This window comes from Camelus dromedarius, chromosome 15 (assembly GCF_036321535.1).
Source record: "Camelus dromedarius isolate mCamDro1 chromosome 15, mCamDro1.pat, whole genome shotgun sequence".
NCBI classification, from domain to species: Eukaryota; Metazoa; Chordata; class Mammalia; order Artiodactyla; family Camelidae; genus Camelus; species Camelus dromedarius.
The window spans coordinates 30,461,043-30,485,141 of record NC_087450.1 but is presented as its reverse complement, the minus strand read 5'-3'; the positions used below and the strand labels follow the sequence as shown (position 1 = coordinate 30,485,141).

General features: G+C 39.6%; 1 protein-coding gene across 6 annotated transcripts in view; it reads left to right on the top strand.

Moving 5' to 3' along the window:
* SOCS5 (suppressor of cytokine signaling 5) overlaps positions 1-4,591 on the top strand; it is a 126,753-nt gene extending 122,162 nt beyond the window's left edge. For all 6 annotated transcript variants that reach the window (XM_031466945.2, XM_064494523.1, XM_031466948.2 and 3 more), the window contains one exon: positions 335-4,591. In XM_031466945.2, the coding sequence (XP_031322805.1) occupies positions 347-1,957 (1,611 nt within the window). In that variant the 5' untranslated portion in view covers positions 335-346 and the 3' untranslated portion in view covers positions 1,958-4,591. The remainder of the gene's footprint in view (positions 1-334) is intronic.
* Positions 4,592-24,099: the final 19,508 nt, after the last annotated feature.

The window sequence follows — 24,099 nt, the reverse complement described above, 5'->3', positions numbered from 1 at the left end:
TCAGTGTTATAATGAAATTAGGTTGATGCATGGGATAAAGCCACCAGAGTTTACTTAAGAGGGTTTGTTTCCTTTCGCCTGAGTCCTGAATTTTCTATCTGAAAGGAAACGGGCAATGAGATCTAGCTTAAATAATGCGCGGTGCCACAAAAGTGCCGGATGACCTGACAGCTGCCAGACACTGTATCCATCACCTTGGCAGGGCAGCGTAAGGTGAATTTCTGCCCAGAACCACTGACAATTCCGATGAGGACAAGAGGGGTGGACACTGCCTTTTCTATTTTCACACATCACTTTGATTAACGTACTGTCCCTTTTCTGCTTTTGTCTTTAGGTCTTATAATCAATGGATAAAGTGGGGAAAATGTGGAATAACTTCAAATACAGGTGTCAGAATCTCTTCAGTCATGAGGGAGGAAGCCGTAGTGAAAATATGGACATGAACACCAACAGATGTTTGTCTGTCAAAGAGAAAAACATCAGTGTGGGAGACTCCGCTCCTCAGCAACAAAGCAGCCCCTTAAGAGAAAATGTTGCCTTACAACTGGGGTTAAGCCCTGCAAAGAATTCTTCAAGGAGAAACCAAAACTGTGCCACTGAAATTCCTCAGATTGTTGAAATAAGCATTGAAAAGGATAATGACTCATGTATCACCCCAGGAACAAGACTTGCAAGAAGAGATTCCTACTCTCGACATGCTCCATGGGGTGGGAAGAAGAAACATTCCTGTTCTACAAAGACGCAGAGTTCACTGGATACTGATAAAAAGTTTGGTAGAACTCGAAGTGGACTGCAGAGGAGAGAGAGGCGATACGGCGTGAGCTCCGTGCACGACATGGACAGCATTTCCAGCAGAACCGTAGGAAGTCGCTCCCTGAGACAGAGGTTGCAGGATACTGTGGGCTTGTGTTTTCCCATGAGAACTTACAACAAGCAGTCAAAGCCCCTCTTTTCTAATAAAAGAAAAATACACCTTTCTGAATTAATGCTTGAGAAATGCCCTTTTCCTGCTGGCTCAGATTTGGCCCAAAAATGGCATTTGATTAAACAGCATACAGCCCCTGTGAGCCCACATTCGACATTTTTTGACACATTTGATCCATCCTTGGTGTCTACAGAAGATGAGGAAGATAGGCTTAGAGAGAGAAGGCGGCTTAGTATTGAAGAAGGGGTCGACCCCCCTCCCAATGCACAAATACATACATTTGAAGCCACTGCACAGGTTAACCCGTTATATAAACTGGGACCAAAGTTAGCTCCTGGAATGACTGAAATAAATGGGGACAGTTCTGCAATTCCACAAGCTAACTGTGACTCAGAAGAGGACACCACCACGCTGTGCTTGCAGTCACGGAGGCAGAAGCAACGTCAGGTATCTGGAGACAGCCATGCCCACATTAGCAGACAGGGAGCTTGGAAAGTCCATACACAGATTGATTACATACACTGCCTGGTGCCAGATTTGCTCCAGATTACAGGTAATCCCTGTTACTGGGGAGTGATGGACCGTTATGAAGCAGAAGCCCTTCTTGAAGGGAAACCTGAAGGTACATTTTTGCTCAGGGACTCTGCACAGGAGGACTACCTCTTCTCTGTGAGCTTCCGTCGCTACAACAGATCCCTGCATGCCCGAATTGAACAATGGAATCACAACTTCAGTTTCGATGCTCACGACCCGTGTGTGTTTCACTCCTCCACTGTAACAGGACTTTTGGAACATTATAAAGATCCCAGTTCTTGCATGTTTTTTGAACCATTGCTTACTATATCACTAAATAGGACTTTCCCTTTTAGCCTGCAATATATCTGCCGGGCAGTCATCTGCAGATGCACTACGTATGATGGAATTGATGGGCTCCCTTTACCGTCAATGTTACAGGATTTTTTAAAAGAGTATCATTACAAACAAAAAGTCAGAGTTCGCTGGTTAGAACGAGAACCAGTCAAGGCAAAGTAAACTCTCTGTCCCCAAGGGGCATTAACTAGATCTGCTTTTACATGCATCAGGCAGTACACCTATAGCAAGCACACATATCAGTGTTAGGTTGTTAGGTTTCTTCAGTACAGTATATAAGCTTAGTGTTAGTATCTGTCAGATGCGATCTGCTGTTACTCAGATAATCGTGGTGCCTATTGAGACAACGGAGGATAGAGCTACAGGCGTTCAGTAAGACTGCAGAAACATTTTACCGATTTAGCTGACAGTTTGGTTTTCAATGGCTGTAGTAATTGAGTGAAGCAACTCTGGGGCATTTGCTATGAAGAATTCTATTTCTTACTGAAGAACAAATTATTAATATTGGATGAGTATTTCAACAGTGTGACTAATGTTTGAAATTATTTTTTCTAAGAATTTTTCTATAACCTTCCAAAAGTAGTGATGTTTGTAGTTACTATAAATCAAGCTTTGGAAGTCCAAAAAATAAAGACTGCCTCCCTTTTAGGAAAAAAAAAAATGCAATTTTCTGGCCACAAGGGCATAGTGCAGCTCACTGAAGTGTGGACGTCGTTTATAGTCAGTCTCCTTTTCTCTTCTGCAAAAGGTACTGTTAAGTAAACCAGGTTTTCTAAATAGTAGTTCTTAAAATTTCAGACTTAAAAGTTGGTGGTAGAATTTTATTTAAGGCCTTAGGTATTAATTTTTTTTTAATGAGTGCTTTAACGTAAAACATACTGGGAATAGCTGCTGCAAGGCAGGCCTGCATGTGATTTTGTAAGTTGACACATGCAGTCTAATCGCTGATTCATAAAAGGTGGACCTTTTTCTATGCCCGTGATGAGTTTGTGAACCATGAAGAAAATGAGACTAGAAGATACTCAAACAAGTCAGATAATACTAACTACAGTGCTTGCTGGTTGTTGAGATTATTGTTAAACTGTAATTCATAATTTGGAGGGCAGTATTTATCTCTTTGTTGTAAACTCTCATAGCTAAATTGCTTAAGTACGAGTTATAGAATTTCAGTGCAGTTAATTTTTTAATGGAAAATCTGAAACCTAAATTGCTGATTTAAAAGGTACTGTACAACTGTTGTATCTGTAAATAACTTTACTTAGCACCTTTTTGTCACTTAGACTAGTATGCAATACTACTTGAGTGAGCTATTTTGGAAGTAATACCAAGTTCTAGTGTTTGCTTCTTAGTATTTAACTGAATTTACAGTTCCGTCTTAGACGTTTTGCACTAAAGTAGTCGAATCCATTCTTGTGTCTTTTTTGTTAGCGTGCTCTGTACCACTGGTGAGTGCTCCTTAGTTTCCTTACCTGCTGCTACAGAAAGTTATTTATATCCCAACGGCTAGCGCCAAGGCTACAAAAAAGGAAAGCTATATTTGTATGCAACACTAACCCTTTGACTGCTAATGTATGTTTCTGCTTGCTGTGCCTTGTTATGGCTGCTTTTTTGTGCTAATAAAGTATGTTTGGTGTTCTCCTTGTATATCTGCTGTTTTATACATTTGCAACAATTTCTCTTATAAATGGAACGGTTTGGGGTTTTTAAATAGGCATTACCTGACAGCCTGACAACCTGTTATAGTTAATGCAGAATTACTGAACAGTCTAGTACTGACTTATTCCAAGTAAGCTGACTCTAAATTTAATTCTGTACATCTTTCCAATCGTAATCACATATACTGTGGAACAGTGTCTATAGTCACTACAAAATACTGTATAGTTTAGATTATAACTGAAAATGAACAGAGAAATACTGACTTAAACCTATTGATTTCTCTGTTTATAAGTGAAAGATTGAAACTATCACTGACATGTTATAATAAATGAATATCTAAATAGCCTCCCACTGCATCAGAAACAAGTTAAATGAAGTCTTGTGAACTAATATGTCAGCGTTATTTATTGGTTTGGGGACCATTTTAATTAATAATAAATGCCCAAAATGTAAAACTTTAACCATTTAACCAAAGACTTGTCCATTTTAAAGCAAAATGGGGATTGAAGGGACTTATAATTCCTGTTATTTCTAATAGAAGTCCCTGAAGAACATATACCAAAGTGTTTGAGAACTTCATCCAAACCTACTTTAAAGCATTATGTGCAATTAAGTTGTTATGACATAATTATATTGCATAATTGTTGGGTCCGTTTTCTTGAGCTTATAATGTACCTGGAAAATAAACCTCTTGGAAAAAAAAAAAGTCCATACTGATTATTGGAGAAAGACTATATATGCAAGCAAGGTCTTGTTTTAAAGAGGTAACTTGAAACTCCAAGAAAGCACTTGATGTTTTATATGCTTGTAGCAAACTGATGTTTTAATTGTAGTTTTATAGAAAGTATTAATGCATTTATGTATTTCAGAAATTTCATATGTTAAATGGAAATTGTTTTAAATGTGTAAATATTTGAGTTTATGTAAGCATGTATACACTGTGCTAAAAGTCACTTATGTTTCAGTTTGTGTGTAATATTAATATGCAACTTTTGGTTTAAATTTTTTTCTTAAAAAATTAGTGGCTTACATTTTAAAAAAGAAAAATCACCAGCATGAAATTGCACCTAAGTCTATATTCACTGTGTCTTTTTCTGAATCCCATTGTAGCCTGTCAACTAAATTTGTGTTTTCATGGTCTTTTTGAAGTGCATTTTAATACAAACCAGGAAGTTCTTTAGAAGTTTAGACACCTCTTCATAGTGAAGCAATTAACCCAAGGAAAAGTTGCTCTGATTTATATCCATTCTCATTCATTCATTCACTCACACTCTATATATGCACATATGTATACATATATACATTTACAATGTTAATATTACTTTAGACAGTAAAACTGACATCTGATTCAAAATCATTTAGAGGCCTTATTCTATATATATACTATCCTCGTACCACTCAGATTTGATTATCTGCACCTAAAATAGTCTTGCAACTATAATCTTGTTTGTAATACAATCACCTAACAAAGAAAAAGCATTCATTAGTATTTTCTTTACTGTGTATTTCCAAACACAGTAAAAAAAAAAAAATTTAAAAGGAGAAACAGCTTAGTTTAAATACAGTAATTAAGAGTCATAATTAAATTTATATTTCCTAGATAAAAATTGAGCCCAATTAATCATACTCCACAAACTTGACATATGTTCTTATGGTCCATTAGAAGGTTTATATAAGATTTATAGTGGTTTGAACCATAAAAATTGATACTTGAATTCTAAGCTTCATTTTGACAAAATTTAAAGTTTATGAACATTTTTATTTGAGATGTGATCTGGTTGTTACTCCTTTTCATCCTAAGCTTCCTTTGCTCTGTGGCACCAAATACTAGTTTGGTAAGTCCTATTGAGGCTCATATTAGATCCCTTATTTTTGTAGCAAAGAAAGCCATAAAGTTGCTTTTTGGTAGAAGCAAAGAGTCTAGAGTGAGTCAGAACCCTCCTAGGAAAGATTCAGAGCCTGTATCTGCCTCTGGGAGTACAACACAGCACATCACCCCAGTTCCTTCACTTATTCTTACCCCGACACACAGTTTTACAAGTGAAATTAGATAAACATACATACAAAGGCTGACTTAAAGGTAAGTTTCCAAAGGGGACATATATTTGATGTATACATAAAAACTACAAATCTTATGAGGCTCAGGTTTTGTTTCATAGTTTTGCAACAGCCAGTGCAGAACATAGACCTTTAGAATGTAATACATTTCTAAAGAGGTTTGGAGTGGAATGTTTGTGGGAAGTGGGGTGGTTGTTGGAGGGGAAGGGGGTATGGAGAAACTGTCCTTGCAAAGTAGCAATCAGTTGGAGTAACTTTTTCATGCCCAGGAAGCTTGACTGAATATTCAGACTCTTTTCAGCCATTCATTCAACAAATATTCATTGAAGACCCATTTGCTAGTCACCATTTTAGATAATGGGTTTACAGTGGGTTACAAGACAAAGTAATAGGGTCTTTGGGGAATAGTGACCTTGAATGATAAGAAAATCACCAAGGTTAAAGAAAAGAGCATTTTGATGAACAGTAAACCTGAAGGTCTAAAAGCAGGAACGAGCTTATATGCTGAGAAAGAGGATGCCAGTAGGATGAGTCCATTGAGTGTCAGGAATGGTAGGTAATAAGGTTATAGAGATTGGCAAGGGTCTCACCACTTAGGACTATGGGCCCAAAGTAAGCAACCTGAACTTTATTCTGAGTCTGATGGTAAGTAGGGGAGTGACATGGTCTGCTTTATATTCCTCTAGTGGATGGAGAGCAAGTCATAGTGGGGCAAAATTAGGGCAGCTGTCGCAGTCATTTGGGTGAGATGGTGAGAGCCTGGTCTGGAGTGGTAGTCATGGGAGGAGTGTTGGTGGTGAAGCTGAGAGAATTTGGTGATGGGTTAGGTATGAAGAAGAAAAATCAAAGATGACCGATTTTGAGCAAGAATGATGATGCCATGAGCTGAGACTTCAGGAAAACAATGGAGGAGCAAATTGGAGGGTGTAAATCAGATCTTGCCTTGGATATGCTGAGACACTGGGCAGTTGGATGTATGAATGTAGAGTTAAGGGGAAAAAATGTGGAGAGTTGCTATATGGATAATATTTGAAACTATAGGACAGGTAGGCAACAGCTAGGGATTCTGCAGGGGGTAAGGTAAGGTATTTCTTCGGGGGAAGTTTTACCCTAGTGTGCCAATTCAAGATTCTGTATCATTAGTTTTTTTTTTTTTTTAAGTCATCTACTTTCAATAGAGGACTTGCCTTTCAAAAATTGTTTAAATACTAGAATCAGAAGCCTTGCACTCAGTTTTAAAACTTTATCCATGTCAAATTAGGTGTCATGCTTTCTGTGTCAAGTTTACTTGTGTATGTTTTTTAGTACAGATTTTTATATGGGAAATTCAGGTACATTATGGAATATATAGAAAGTACTAAAGATTATAAAGAATCACTGCCTCAAAAAAGTCCAGATAATCATTTTCTCTACCATCACCAACCCCAACCCTGACCCTTCTAACTTCCGTTTTGTAATCATCAGAGGTAACTGCTATTAACATTATATCCCCTTCCACTATTTTTCATATTTTTAACAGTTGAAGGATGAAAGTTTATGAAATACAGATACAGATGGATGATAACACACAGAAAGAAGACAGTATTAGGCCTCGAACCACTTAGAGAGTGTGCTCAGATGTGCTTCAAATTCTGCGCTTCACTGATTCAGCGCGGACCTAGGTTTCTTCAGACTTTTGAAGCATGTCATTCAGTAGCTAGAGGAACTGACACTGCTAAGGCCCAATTACTAATCATTTTTTAAAATTAAATTTCAGTAGAAGATGAGAACCCTCACCTTATGTAACTGTCAAACTAATGGGGACACAGGCAAATTTATAAATACATAATGATGAGAATACGTGGACATAGACTAAGCAAAAAGGAAAAACTGCCTGCTTGGTGAGGAAAAACAGAAAAGTGACCCACCTGGAAGCAATGTGATTTGGTGTCTTAGATTTGCTTCATCACAAAAATGTCAAGAAATTGGCTTTAGCAGATGGTGAAGTCAGGTGTGGAAGTGTAGTGCTAAGTAGCAACTGATGAGGGCAGGGTTGAGGTGGAAGAGCCTGGTGATGGTAGCAGTTGAATACGCTGGATTAAAGACCCTAAATTTATCTAGGTTCTTGAGCAAGGTAGAAGTAGCAAGTATGCCAGCCGCTGTAAGACGGGTTACAGCCAGGAGACAGTGGAGGAAGGAAGCCCTGGGAAATTTGCCTGGATCAGATCAGTAGCACTGGAATTACGCTGAGGAGTATGAAAGAAACTGCAAAGGGGAAAAAATCACCACCATTTTGTGTAAGGAAAAGAATGCAGTTGGCTTGCATGGAAGATTTTCAGTTAAATATGTTTCAGTTAAATAATTTCTCCAAGTTCAAGCAAATTATAAGAAAGCCAAGCTAGTACCTCCCATTTAATATGAGTATGTATCCTGTTTTTAAGTAAAACTAAATGTGGACAGTGTATTTTTGAAAGGCATATTTTTAATGCAAAAAAAAAAAACACTAATAAGCATTTGATCAAATAAAACTTCATCGCCACCAGGTATATTTATATAGAGAAAATAGGAAAATTACATAAAATCTAAAGCAACATCAGAAAAAATTTTTACCTGGCAAAAATGCTGAGAAAAGACGGCAAAATAAGATGTAAGGAATTACTAAATTTAACCCTCAAAGTGCTATTGTGATGGATGTAGTTTTTCTCATTTCTTAATTTTAGTAAGTGAAAACTGCATTGAATTTTAACTTAGTAGTCAGCATTACATTCAGAAATGCACTACTGCCTGGTATTCCTAAGTATTTACTAAACATCCCTTTCTAAATGGGAACCTAAGATTTTATGGTATTTTTTTTAACTTAATATAATCTGTTATTACACTGGCTTAATCTTTTCTCATCTTTCTTAAAATACATTCAATTATGCACTTAACCCTACTTAACTTTTTATTTGCTTCTATTTTTTAAGATGAATTATTTTAAGTTTATAGTACTTTTAGAAACACTTTCACATTTTAAAAATTGAACTGGAATAATTTAAAGCTTTGTCATCTAATTTTATAAAATTTTTAGGTGCTCTTGGGTGTAATAAAGGACCAGTATTGGATTTTAATGACATTATAGGAATAAAGAAAAAAATTGGTATACACCAGTAGTTACAACACTGTGAATGATAGAAATTTGTAAATCATATCTTTACTGTCTTAACAATTTCCATCTGAATAATAATAATAGGGTTAGAAAACTAAAATTTCTAAAATTTGGGTGCACTAAATTTCTTATCCTTCAAACAGATAACCTGAGAGGCGGTATAGTCTGTTGGTGATGTGAACAAAATAAACATTATGGGCCTACATTTGATCTATAAATTCTTTCAGAGTCTGAGTGATGTACCTAAAATAATTCCAGAGGGAAAGCTGCCAGAATAGCTTCCTGGCTCCGCAAACAAACCACACATAACCTGATGCAGCAGACAGATTATTATGTAATACATAAGATTTACCTGAGCTGCTGCATCTAATCCTCTTCTTGTCTTTGATACCTGACTTAGAGGGGTGAAGTACTTGTCCAAGGTCATGGAGAGAGTGAATATTGGAGCAAGGTTTCAAAGATGAGTTGAGACCAGAACCTAAGCTCTTACCCATGATACTTCACTTTTGGGATCCTAATTTTGTCAGACAAATTCGTATTTTTTCTAAAACTTTGTCCTACTGTTTTCATTTCCAGAGGACAATAGATTCTTCAACAACTGATAAAAACAGATTCTAAGCCATTGATAAAAGTGTTGAAACAACAGGCCACTAGAGTGTCCTTAATTCATAGTCTCTAGTTTGGTATCTGGGGAGTCCTCCACTCATTTCTCCAGCTTTTCTAGCACTGTTCTCCACCTTGCTCACTTCTCTGCTTGTCACTGGCCTTCTTACTCTGGCTACACCACCTCAGTGTCTTTCCCACCTCCGGGCTTTTGCGCCTGTTGCCCCCTCCTGACTGAAATTCTCTCACTCCCACATAGCCAGAAAGGATCTTTTCATCTTCATCACCTGCTCAGAGACCTGATCATGCCATTTAAAGGAGACTTCCCTCATATTATTTATTCTCCATCTCTGCCCTGCTTTTGCTTTCTTCATAGTATTTATTACAAAACTTGCAAATGTTTTATTAATTTGGCTTTGGATTTTGACTTTACCTCTGGAGAAACTCAGAACAGAGCCCACATCTGTCTTGTTTGCTATTTTATCCTCAGTGCCCAGCCAAAGGCTTAACATATAGTAGATACTTAATATTTGTTAAACTAGTGAATGAATTAATAATCCTCTTTATTTATTTCTCCACTTTACTAACAAAAATATCACAAAAACCTTGTTGCATGTCCTTAAATCTAGATTGCTCTACCTGTTTCTGTAATCCCCTATTAAGTTGTTTTGTCCTATATGAAAAAATGTGAGGTTAATCTGACATGGATTGTTCTTGGTGAGCCCACACTGGTTCCTGGAGAGTACTACTTTCTCATTGTCCCAGGCCCTATCTTTGATAATTCCATCCCAGAATGTTGCCTAGGATTATGTCAAGTTCATTGATCTGCAGTTTGTAAACCACCTGCCTACCCTTTTCAAAGCTAAACCTCTCTCTGGTCTTCCAGCAAGCTTTCCATTTTCCTCAACACCTCTGATGACTCAGCCTTCAGAGACCTTATTTGGAGACTCTTAGTTCTCTGGAAAAAAATAATCCAGGCCAGAATATTTGACTATATTTCCAGCAGCTATGTCTTTTCTAGAATCTCTTCACCCAGTTGCACCATTGATTCCTTCTTGTCAGCATTTTTCAGAAAAGGGAAATTTCCCATCATCCACTAACACTATACCACTGACTGTTTCTGCATCGTCATCCACTTACCTCACATGTAACTAAAACTGTGTGTGTGTGTAAATTGAAGTGCTTTCCTAGTATTAAGAGTGGATATCTTTTTCAATATATTTGGACCCTCTTTAAACATTCCACAGCTATCTAGCAAAAACAGGTGACTCTATAAGACAAAATACACTGTTGTATATGCTAAAAGTACAACTAGATATTTAAAAGCATGCATAGTAAGATCTTTCACTAAAAGCAGGAAATTGGAAATATACCATATCTGAAACTAAAAAGTGTTTCAGAGTAGATTTCATACCAAAAAAATAATATAGATTGTGTTTTCTGCTTGAAAATCCAGAATACAGGGCCTTGTGGATGATAAAATCAAATGGACACATCTTTACTTTCTGCCCCCCTTATCTGTTTCCCTAACATTGTTTTCATACATAGTGTCCAAATCATCCTCCTTTTTATGTTAAGAGATTTTTAAGAAGCATGCATTTTTTCCCAGAATTCTTTGGTAGCTTCTAGAGAGTTCCAACACAAAGAAGAAAATGTGTATGTATACACACACACACACACACACACACACATATAATAAGCACAAAAGATAAAGGTAATTGCCTTTACACTAACACCTTAAAGCTATTTAGAACTTCAGTAAACCCATGAAGGAATGTCACTGTAGAAATGGCAAAATATCCCGTGTATGGTAGGGTGCTTTCAAATGGATTGTGATCACAGAGTCAGTTCACAGAACCTCTAAAGGACAGGTTGCTGGTCTTACTACAGGGGTGAAGAGACTCAAGGGGTCATGTTTGAATGGATGAAGTGTAGGTATGGAGACTGTTCTCTCCTGTGGTATGGGCACCAGGCTGTCCATCCAGATAGCTCTAAAAAAGAGACACGGAGATAACCAGTCTGACAGCCCTCCTGTGGTGAATGGGGAAATCCATGGATAATACACAGAACAAAGCAATGAGTGCTGGAAACACGAAGGCACTCATCTCATGCACTTGGAGGTAACTGTATCTGTGAAACTACAGGCCCTGAGGTATACGGTACTGAAAGTCATCTTTTTTAAAAATAGAAAACAATACCCTTGAAGAAAGACTGGACGAAGTTTTGTGAGATTTTAGGGAGTTGAGATGTGATAGGTTTAGAAGATTTGGGTTTGGGCTTCGAAGTCACCACTCATCTCATCTTGGTCAAATCACAGTTTCTCCTGGCTTTTGTGTCTTCTTATCGCGAAGAAAATATCAGCCCATTTTGTGGAATCGTATTTTGGAAATCATCTCAGATAAGAAATGACAGATAAAGCACCAATCACTGATTTTCAGAACTTTGTGGCATTTGGAAAAATGGATATTTTGTAATATGTGAGTTAATATAAGACTGAGAAGATTTACCTAACATAATTTTTAAACTAAGAAAGAAGTCCTTCCCATCACATTCTCCTTGTGAAGAACTCCGGTTTACTTCACGGCTGCGTGACTGCTGTCAGACCGCTCGGGTTGTGCTCAGCTCCGCGACCTGCTAACGTAAGTTTCTCCGCTCTTCTCAGGCTCACCTGTCTGCCTCGCTGTGCTGGGGAAGTAGGCTGAATAATCCCTCAGACCCACACAGCACGGGGCCTGGCACATCATCAGTGGTCAGTAAGTGTCATTTTCTTTATCCTTACATCCATCACTATGATTCCATTAGTAGAAACGCAGAACTGGAATCTCGAGCTCCTGATCAAAACTGGCCTTCCCTTTTTTCTGTGGGAGGCTTGACTAAAATGTGAATTCAGCCAGGAGTCCTCCTATATACTGCTGGTCCACTGTGGAGTTTTACTGAAGGATATAAACTGTTAAACATTATCTCTAAATCTCAGAAAATTACTGGGAAGCAGATAGAATAAAGCGAACCATAATTCTATTCAGATTTTCATTTCGGTGCTCATAAGATGTTTTAGTTTTCCATAAAGCAAAAGAATTTATCTTTGGAATCAACAGAAGTATAGTTATTATGAATTTAGTTCCTGTTTTTACATCTGGGTAGAAACATGACAATAAGCATAGAAAAGTTTCATGAATTATTTTTCTCCAAGTGCATCATTTTATTTTACAACCTTGGCTTTGAATGTGGGCCTGGGAAACACACGCACAGCACGGGCTTGGCTACAGGCTGCTGTCAGACCCGTAGAGGCTCTCTTGTACCACCAGCACGAGTGCTCACAACTGTGTCATCCTGTGGGAAATCCACACTGTTAACAACAGCTGCCTGAGGCTTTGAAAACAAGTGTGGCTCCTTTCATGACTGACATCTTTGGAAAAATTTACTAGTGTCCCTTTTCATCAAATTTGTTTGCCACCTCCCCATTTTACAGGCAGAATCACTGCTTCGGGAGGGCAGAGACCTCACCACTAAGTTCCCAGCTGGATCTCTACTGCCCAGCCCACTGCTTGGCCCGTGGCAAGCGCTCAGTAAATATTGTTCAAAGAACAGATTAATTTTCAAAAATAAAGGAACTGAAGTATCTATTGTGCCTACATTTAAAAAGCATAAAACGTGATGTTTTGCCCTAAAACGTCTATCTCTTCCATATGAAGGAGTTAAAGAACAAGGCGGCATCGTGTAACTGCTTGTTTTACCTCACCTTGTGACAAAAACATTAATAAAATACTCGTACTTTATTCTAACTTTATGGTTTAATTGGCTGACTGACTTAGAGTTAAAAGTCTCTTAATTTTGAAATTGAGATTTAACCTTTTTAGGTTTTATTGCATCATTTTGCTGGTTATATAACCCCTTTAAACCATAGAGAGACTGCATTCACAGCGTTTGACTCTAGAACTGCTGGCAGTTTAGATGTCGGTTTTGCTTTGATGCTGAAGTGCCTGCCATCTGTTGAGAGGTGAGGCTCAGAGGACCTGCAGTGTACATCAATCATGGATAGGAGGAACGTGCTTCTACCTGATTAAGTGCTTCTACCTAATCAAATTTTTCCTGAGAGACAAGAGACAGTGGGACATAGATAAAAGCCACAGAGTTGTCCCTCCTGAATGTGCCAGTTTATGCTGGGTGGACATCAGAGTGGTGCTTTCATTCTCTAAGGCAAAATGTTTAGAATCTTGGGACCTACACTGGAGCAGTTTCTAATGGAATGCTCTGAAAACTGTATGACTCTTTAAGGAATGTCTCTGACCACCATTATACAGATCAAGCCAAAGAAAGCGGTGTTTTGATTTTAATGGTTTGTGACTTCTAGTGCGTGTCCTGTCCTTGGGTCCTGGCTGCTGCCTCAGTGTGTGTGTTCTGCAGTGCAGAGGGTCCTGTTCTCCAGGTATGTCAGCGTGGGAAGGAAGGTCAAGGTGAAGGGAAGGTATTCCAAAACAAACCACTTTGGCTCAGCTGAAGCTCAATTCTACTTAACTCATTTGATTCTTCTCTGAGTTCAAGAAAGCTAATAATACCGTGGGGTTTTTTGTTTGTTTTTACATAATCAAACCAGGAAATTTTTGAGGAGAGAATAGTTCTAATCTCTTTGGGTCATTCTAGTTCTTTTAGGTTTAAAGACTTTATAGTAGTTGACCCAAGATCAAATATTTTATTCTGTAATTAAATGAAAGGATAACATTGAATGACCCAAAATATACTTAATGTGAATATTTTGGTTAAATACATTAAGTAGTTAAAAACAGTAATTGTCTGGGTCTCCCAGCCTCACACCTTGGAAAAAGAATCTCTCCAAGCTTACCAGGAGTCTCGATGTCCAGTGAATGATTCCTTCAGGAAATGATATGGCCCCACCCTTACAAAAGCACTGCTTTAATCCGCACCAGACCCTCAGGTGTGGCAGTTGTGGGGTCTTTTACCTGTGTCTCTGTTCTCTTGTCTCTTTCTGGGATTAGTTAGAACCACTTCCCTCCTAACTGATGCACACCTCTGGTCACCTGAGCCCATTTCCCTAAACATCCTAAGTTCTATCAGTTTAGGGCAGCAGTCGTCAAACTATTTGGTCTCAAGATTCCAGTTTACACTATAAAAGTTTTGATGACTCCCCAAAAAACTTTTATTTGTTGATTTATCTGTCAATGTTTATCATTTTAGAAATTAAAACAAATTAAGATCTTTGTTATTTTTTAAATAAATCCATTATATTAACATAAATAATACTTTCTGAAAAATAATATATTTTGTAGAAGTTTAGTGATAAGAGCAGCATATTGTTTTAATTTTTGAAAGTCTTTAACATCTGGCTTAGTAGAAGACAACTGGATATTCTTATGTGCCTCTGCATTCAATCTGTGGCAGGATGCTGCTTTGGTTAAAGCACAGAAACTGGCCTCACATAGATGTGTAGTTGGAAAAGGAGAGGAGTATTTTAACAGCCTGTTCAAATAATTGTGGATATTCTTCAATGATACTAGAGTAAAACTCAGCACATGGTAGTTTCTTAATGGCTAGTTGCAAAGTAGAGTCTGAAACCATATCAATGAACTTTTAAAATTTATTACATTAAAACCCAATGATCTATCTTGCACTCTGAATGAGTTTTGTAGCACTGTACATTGGTCATCTGGAAAATATTAGTTCACTGAGTTAGGCAGTTCTTCCAAATATTTACTCCTTTCAATATACAATATCAAAAAAAGCACATTTGGTAAGAGCACCCCTGATCTCATCTGTAAATAAATATTGGGCAACTCAAGTTTTCCAAAATTCTAATTTTTGATTGAAGGCTCAAATTTTATCATCAGCAACAAATACTTCCAATTATTTTCTCTGAAGTGACATTTTCAAGAAAATGTCTGCCAGATACTCAAGTCTGAATAACCATAGTTTGTCATTCTTTCAGGTAAACATGGTTTTCCATTAAAAAGTGGCCAGTTCAGCTTGAAACTCAGTCACGCAAGTGCTTTTCTTGGAGACAACCATTTACTCTGAGATGCAGCAGAATGCTTCTGTGCACTTCCTATTTTGTCATGCAGAATATTAAAAAGATGTGTACTCAAGAGTTGAAACTGAGTAAAACTAACTATTTTCACTGCTTCATCCAGAGCTTCCAGAGGTGAAGCTGGCTCCTTCTGTTTTGCCAGTGCATGGCAGGAAAGAATACAGTAACTCCAACTACAGTTTGGTGCCGCCAACTTGATTGATGCCGGGGCACCCCTTTTGCAGAACATTGCTTTTGCTCCATCAATGCAAATTTCAACACAGCTGTGTACGATAAACCATGAGATTTGAAAAAGTTATTCAACACTTTGACCATTTCAGCACATCTGTTTTTGCCCAGCATTCACATAAGAGATCTTCAATGACTGATGGGGGCTGATATAGACAGATACAAGCAAAACAGCAGAGTCAGTCACATCTGCAGATACACTCATTTTTAAGGCACAAACGCAATCCTGTAGGGGAGATATTAACTTAGTCTTCACGTTTGCAGTGAAATCTTATATGACAAGTCCTTGTGTTTCTGGGAAGTGGCACTGATTTCTCTGACTGACTTCTCATCCAGGAGGCATTCAGCAATGTCAATTATGCAAGACTTTATTATTCTTTCAACTGTTGTGTGTACTTCTGCAGCCAATGCAATATAACTCACCCTATAGGATGATTCATTATCTTTTCCAGCATTAGTTTGAAAACCTGAAACAATTTTAGATTTTAAAGAGCATATCATGTCTACATGTAAACTATTCCTTTTTCTTTAAACTCAAATTAGTCTCAAAGTGACAATTTGAAATTTTTTATTGTATAAGACATAATGAGGTGAATTATTAGCATCCATAAAGGTGAGAGGAAGGTATCTTTCCTTACAAGGAAAGATTTTCATTTCTTATTAATGTTTTTATCCAGTTGCTTTGAAGTTGATGGAAACTCCCTGGGGCAGGAAACTCTGACGTCTCACTCTCACCTTCTTCAGTGTCTTTGGACGCAGATGCTACACTGCAGGTGTGGATTGAGAACGTGTGTCATCTTATCTGTTTTTTTTTTTTAAGCCAATGACCCATTCTTAAATATAGTGAAAATGTCCTTTAAATATTTATTTTTCCTTTTTTTGGTGGGGGGGTAATTAGGTTTGTTTATTTGTTTGTTTGTTTGTTTGTTTACAGAGGAGTAACTGGGGATTGAACCCAAGACCTTGTGCATGCTAAGCATGTGCTCTACCACTTGAACTATACCCTCCCCATAAATACTTCTTTTGATTTTAGAATAAAATAATGAATTCTAAAGAAACGATTTTAGATTAAAAATTAATTTGAAAAGCTTTTTTTAAATTTCATATTATTGCAGAAAACAACAAAATATATTTATTTCTTGTTGAATTTCCAAATAGATGCAGGGAAAACTTTGAGATTTAAAACAAGTCACTGGGCAATAATTAAGTTATAGAAATTATAACAGATATAAGGAAACATCGAATATAGTCCAAGTATTGTGAAAAAACTGAATTAATCTCTGAAAATGCACACATTTATACCCTTAACCTACCAACCTAGAAAGTTCTAGAAAACACAAGAATACACAAAGCACACATTCCATTAGTTGCCAGAGCAATGTCAAATTTATACCATGTGCCTTCTGGAAAACACTTATACTTGTGACAGAATGAAAGTGAAAAAAGCATATAGTGTCTTAGTATTGTTATAAAATACTTTTGACCTCACAGACCTCCTGAAAAGATCTCAGAGCCCCCGGACCCTCCAGTCGATACTCGAGGGAGCCATAAATTTTGAACACATTTAAATTATCTTAAATATGTCAAGGGGACTATTCTACTTTTTATTTATCTGATGAACCTTTAAAAAGTCTAAGATTAGATTGCAGGAGTTGCTGATGGCTCAAATGAAATAATTGGTGTCCCCCAAAGTTATCAGTCCAAGAGCCATGGATCTGAATTTGGACGCAGTAACTCCTTCTCCCTGTGCAGTATGACTCTGAAAGCCCAGTCAGTCCTGGTTAAGAACCTAGAAATAGTTGTTTTGCTGTTTGATGAATGAACGAATATAAATTCCCACGTGCTGCTCTCCCAGATCCCTTCATAATCACTAATTTCCCTTCAAATAGGAGACTGCAGCAGCCAGAAGTGTTTGTATATGGTAGGAATTTAATCAGTTTACATTTTGAACATTCCTTCTAAAAGAAATGTCCTTCAATTCAATACAAAAATACCTGAGGACATACCATGCACCCAATACTACTAGGTCCTCTGGGGAATAAAATAGGGGTATACTCCTATTTCTTCAAGTATTAGTTTTTGCAAAAACTTTCTGCATGAAACAAAGGATGGATAGTTAAGTGTCTCCTCAGATGTAGTTTGTGAGCAGTGGCAGTAGGGATTTGGGGTTTTGCAGAAAAGGTGATGGGCAGAAACAGGTGGAGGCCTATTCCAGGGGATTAATGACTTGGACAAAGGCACTGAAGCTGGAAGCTGGAGCCAAGCCTGAGGGATTGGAGGTCATCGGGACTGTAAATATTTGCGCATGGCCACATCCAAAGCTGGAGAGGTGAAGGGAAAGAGCTGGAATACTTTTTTCTTTCTTTGTCCTCCTACCCTCAAATTGCCTTTAGCTGAGCAAGGAGGCTAGAGAGTAAACCAAGAGAAGAGGGGGAGGCAACTCCAGAATGAGTCAGAGACAAAAGAGGTTGTCAAAATAAAGTGACCGAGAGTATCAGGGCACCACCGCCTGCGGTAGACAAGATGCACTGCCTAGATCCCTCTCCCAGAAAGGACCTGCTCCCCATCTACAGCCTCCAGCTGTAGGTCAGCTTCTTCAGGGTCAGCGTCAGCTGCAAAGAGCTACCTGGCTGCATAAAGCTGCCATGCTCAAGGTCATGCCCTTCCCAGGGCAATCTGCATCCAGTAACACAGAGCAGGGACCTAAAGGCACAGACATTCCAAATAACTCTGAACGACACTATTTGCTCCAAACTCCCTGCTGGATTGGCCAAAGCCTCACTGCAATTCCATTTCTTCCCTGTCCCATCCTACTTTCTCCTTCTTTTCTTTATAGTTGAGGATCCCCCAAAATAGCCTGCACCCCAAATTCTGTCTGACTCAATATCTGATTCTGAAGAATCAAACCTATATCATTCTCTCATCCAGAGCTGAATGCATATATGTGTATATGTGTATATATATACATATGTTTATGTATATGTGTATATTCTCACATTACTTTCCTCCATTCAATAGTACACTGTCTACCAATTATCAGCAAATTATGTCTTCAATCTGTTGGCTTATTTATTCTAAATATAGCTATTATTTTCCCCAAACGAAAATCTTGGTTGCCAGAATTTTTATAATGGCAAACTTATTTATTTTTCCCACAAATCCTTATGTAATTTTTGCCCATTTTGGAAATGCTAGGATCCCAAATACACACCATTTGTTCAGAACAGCAGAGTGAGATACAAACAGATATAATCAGCTAATTTCCTGATAACTGTAGGCAGTAGCTGCAACCTTCGAATGACACAGCTATGAACATTGGTACCAGGCTCTCGAGACCTGACTGGGAGACGGGATACTGCCTAGCCAGAACAGTACCTGCAGCCGTGTACCCAGCCTCAGACCGCTGCACCCAGCAGTATTGTTTTGGCCTCAGTAATGTTAGTCATAAGTATGAGTAATTCCTGGTAAGCATTCCAGTTGTAACTTCAAAAATGTATCTGGAAAGTTGACAGGCACATTCTCAACAGCACCTGGTGTACATCTTCATTTTGATGCCCCCTATTTAGCAGCACACTCGGTCCTTCAGCCTCTTGTGCCAAGCAGAGGACCGTGGTCTGATCGCCTTGGATCTGTTTGGGCTTTTCCAAAAGACCTTCTATCAAAGAAGGAGCCGGACTAGGCGATCCCTAAGGTCCCTTCTCCTAACATCCCATGTCCCATGTTCTGGGCTGTGTTACCACATAGGTGATACCAGGTCCTGAGAACTAGATTAAACTATGGTTTTAAATTTATGTTTTAGGCAAGGCTTTTATATAAAGCAACAACAAGCAAATGTGACCCTCCTAAAATTCATCACGAGAAACAGGCGTTCCTTCCATGACGCCCAGGTGGGAGGACGGCCCTGGGCTGGAGCGTAGCCCAGCAGAGGGCATCGTCAGGGCTCTTCCCAAGTCTCCTCTCTGTGCCCTGCCTGGTGACTCAGGCCTGCCCCTCTCACCACAGCCCCCGAACATCACTTGTGTGGTCACTGCTCCACTGACTCCCCAGGGCCACAACATGCAATACAGATCCCATAGGCGGACACCAGGGCCTCTGTGGTCTGACCACTGACCACCCTGCCAACTGCCTCGAACCCCTCTCATGCCACGCACTCTGATCTCAGTCCCCGAACACACCGCTCAGCTCTGCCTTTGTGCCTGCTGGTCTTTCTCCTCGCACTGCCCTTCCCTCTGTCCAGTCACCCCCATTTCCTGGCAAAGCGCTGCTTAAACCCTGACCCCCTCACCTCCCTCTGTTGTTTCCTCTTGCTCTTCCCACCCGCTCTGGGTCCCCTTTGTACTCTGCTCATACCTCCATTATAACCAGGATCTCTGCACTGGAGCCCATTTGTTTTTTCACACCAGACACCTCACCTGGTGGTAGTTGCCTGAGGAGCAAGAGCAGCATCTCATCCACTTCTGCATCTCCGGCGCTGCCACAGCGCCTGACACACAAGCAACACTCAGTGTCGCACGTAGAAAGTTGAATGAAGGGCTTCCTGCTACTGCCCCCCTCTCCCAACTCTGCTGAGAGAACTGTTTTGGCTTGTTTTGTTCCCTTATTTTAATGTCTTTTCAAACGGCCAAAGCATCTCCAACAAATGGGAGAAGTCTAAAGAGTGAGTTCCAAACAAATCGTGTGCCCACCACGACGCCCAGCATCTCATACGCAAGTACTAAAACTTTGCTGAATTAATGAGTAGAGCCCCTATCAATAGGCGACTTTATGCCTTTCTTTTCTAACCCATTAGTAAATCAATTTCAGGCAGGAAGAGATGTGGCCCAGGGAGAAGTAGGCCTCTTAATGCCCTGAAGTCATGGCATATGGGGGAGCTGTGGTCTAAATGCTTGTGTCCCCCCAAAATTCCTGTGTTGAAATCTAACCCACAAGTTGAGGGTATTAGGAGATGGGGCCTTTAGGAAGTGCTTAAGGCCTGAGAGTGGAATCCTCATGAATGGGATTCATACCCTTAAGAAACAGACTCCAGACAGATCCCTAGCGCCTGCCACCGGGTGAGGAAACAAGAAGTCTGCGACCCATACAAGGGCCCTCACCCGACTGTGCTGGCACCTTGATCGCAGACATCCAGCCTCCAGAACAGTGAGCAGTGTGTCTGTGCTGTTTGTAAAGCTACCCATTCTCTGGCATCTCGTTAGAGAAGCCTGAATGGACTGACAGGGGCCACCTGCTCATACACCTGGTTAAGTATGACTCCCAGAAGCTAAAAAAGGGGATTACTTCAGCACTTTTCCAGGACAAGGCATGCTCTGGCCCTGAGAGTATCAGTATTAGTTTAGTAAACCAAAGTAAAAGGTGTTGGTAAACCCTGGGAAGCGGGGGTTAGGTGCTGGTGTGAGGCTGAAGTTGGAGTCTCCCGCATCTACACTTTCACAGGTGTGACTGATGTTTGACTATTGTCAAGTGGGGATGCAGGTTCCAACGGGGGCCTTTCACTAGGACTAGGAAACAGAAGAGGTGTGGGAAATGTGTCTGAGAAGCTCATCCAGCACAAACACATTTGCTGCCAAACTATGAAATTGTTAAATTCCTACTGCACAAGCCTGTTGTTGAAAACATCATGGTAAAACTGCTGCTGAAGCAGAAAAAGGAGTTTGTGCACCTCTTAAGGGAGGGAATGTGCTCCCTGCCTCCTCTTCTCCTCAGTACTTAGTATCTATGCTTCCTAAGACCCTGGGCTGCTCTCTGCCCCATGGGTTTCAACTAGGATGTGAGTTCCTTGAGAACAAGTTCTTACTATCATCTCCCTCTCTCATGCTGGGCACATAGTAGCTGCTCAGTAGATGAGCATCTAACATGACTGGAAGATGTTAACATTGCCGAAGCTGAATTGCCACCATGTGGCAGCATGGAAAGTCCAAAAATAGCTGTCCTTCACTGCTCTGCACCAGATATAAGTGTCATCTCTTTTAATCCTCATAACCATCCTATATGGTAAGTGCTTATTATTATCCCAGTTTATAGATGTGTACACTGAGGTTTGGAGAAGTTAATCAGCTAGCCTGAGGTCACAAAGCTAGAGGTTGGTGAGGCTAAATTTTAAACTCAAGAACTCACACTTCTGATACTGCCTGAGAAAGACCCTACCAGACCAACCCTCCTGCAGATAATAACTATAAACTCTGTACAGAATGCAAACGATAATTAAAGTAAAACACAGCCACTGAAGGCACTGGAGAGGGAACGAAAGCAGGCAGATACTGGTGAGAAGTCCATGCTTGGAGAAGGGGAGTCATATGGAACAAATGGTCATTTCCACAGCTTTTAGACTAGAACCAGGCACAGTCAGTGTGGCACGTGGGACAGTGGGTGTGCTGGTGGAATAACTGCTGTCTTTCTGGGGAACCGGAAGACTGACTATGGGAGAACAAGAGCTGCTGGAGGGGGACTCCCAGAAGAGAAGGAGCTGGAGAGGGGATCCCCAAATTCTGCCTGCCCACGTCTCTATTGACCTCTGTCTGAATCACACTTATGTGGAACAAACTCAATGCAGCTCTGCTGAGGACAAAAGATCTGAATTGAGGTTGGATGTGGTGGCCCAAAAACAGGGTCTGTTGAAGTTTGAGTTCAACAGAGATAACTGCCTGCTTTAAAAAGAAAAGAAGAAAAAAAATAGAAAATCTACTCTATAAATTTAACAGCAGAATGGAGACAACAAAGGAAAAAGTAAGTTAACTTGAAGTTGATCAATAGAAACTATCCAATATGAAGAACAGATTTTTTTTTAAGATTGAAAAAATAAACAGCATCTCAGATATATTTTAGATAATGTCAGTTGAAAATATATGTAATTGAAATTCCAGAAGGGGAATAGAAAGAAAATAGGGCAGGATTAAAAAACCATAGTTGAAGAAATAATGACTGGAAATTTCTCCAATTTGTTGAAAACATAAATCTATGGATTCTAAGTATTCAAAGAACACCAAGCAGGCTGTGCTAAAGCATATTATAGTCAAAGTATTGAAAGCCAAACAAAAAGAGAAAAACTTGCTGAGGTAGCAAGAAAAGAATAGCATATCACATTCAAGAAACAACAATTCAATAAATGGATGACTTCTTATCTGAAACTATGAAGGCCAGGAGAGAGTGGAACAATATTGCTGAAGTACTAAAAGGAAATCTGTCAGCCTCAAATCCTTTATCTAGCAAAAATATCCTTCAAGAGTCAAGGCAAAATATGGACATTTTCAGATAAAAGAAAACTATGAGAATTTGACACCAGCAGACCTGCACAAAGAAATGCTAATGGAAGTTTTTCAGACAGAAGGAAATGATATCAGAATGAAACAAATCATCACAAAGGAATGAAGCAAAAGTACTGACTAGGTGGCATTAGAGCCTGCTTTCTCTCTTTTGGCCCAAACCCCTCCACTAGCCTCAAAAGTCAGAGACAAGATTGCCAGGTTTCCAAACAATCCACATCATTCTGTTAAAACTAAATACCATTTACAGTAGGATTAAAAAAAAAAATCAAGTACCTAGGAATAAATTTAACCAAAAAATGTTACTACAAAACATTGCTGGGGAATAAAAGAGGAGACCATATTGGTGGAGCACATTTGGTCCACCTTCTCTGCAAGTTCCACTTTGGTGGTCTAGCACCCCAATTTAGAATGGAGAGTGGGGTGGCAAAGACTGGCCCCTGGTTTCTCTCTAGCTCTTGAGTCTATGTTACATACCCAGCCACCTGGAGACAGTCTGACTTCTCTCTTGCTAAGTCCCTATTCTAAATTTCTAGCCAATTGACCCACCTCTGAAACAATTAACCATGCATTATTGCACAAATAGCTATCAGGACAAACTGCTTTTACCAATGAGTTGGTGGGAGGCAGTCTCCACAAAGTTGAATGGGATATTCCACAATGAGTTAGTGGGATAGCATTCCACAAAGGCTAGGGTGAAACCACGTCCTAGGAGAGTCTCCTCGTTGGGAGAATGCAGCGTGTGCTGGTAGGAAAGAGGGAAAAGGGAAGGAACAGGAGGAGCTGGAAGCTGGGAAAACATTTGGAATCAGGCATATAAGATATCGGCAGGGATAATCAGCAAGAATACGCCACTGCAGGCACACCAGTTATTAATGTTGAAACTTCCATAATGGTTGATCAAGAGTATAACAGTAACTGCAGCATGTAGTCAATGAATTAAATAATAATATAAGTTTTGGCACATTTCATTTATCTCAAAAAGCACACAGCAACGCCACTTCAGAATACTTTCTGGTTTGTGTAGTGGAGTTCAGAGCTAGGGTAGGAGTACCACTTGGAGGGTTGGCAGACATCTTGCTGTTCACTTGCATTTCTAGAGTCCTCTCCAGTGTTCTCCTCCATTTCCCCCGGGGCTCACAACATTCTTGAAACAGAACGTACAAGGACCCCATTTTCAACGGAAAAGGAGGGCGAGGCTTAGAGGTAGAGGTAGCTGCTGAGGGTTGGCTCTGAGGGCAGGGCCAGCTTTTGAGTCACCAGCGATGACATCAGCACCTTCAGTGAGAGCCCGCATGGGGGCCTTGGTCGCTGTGACACTGTGTCCCACGCA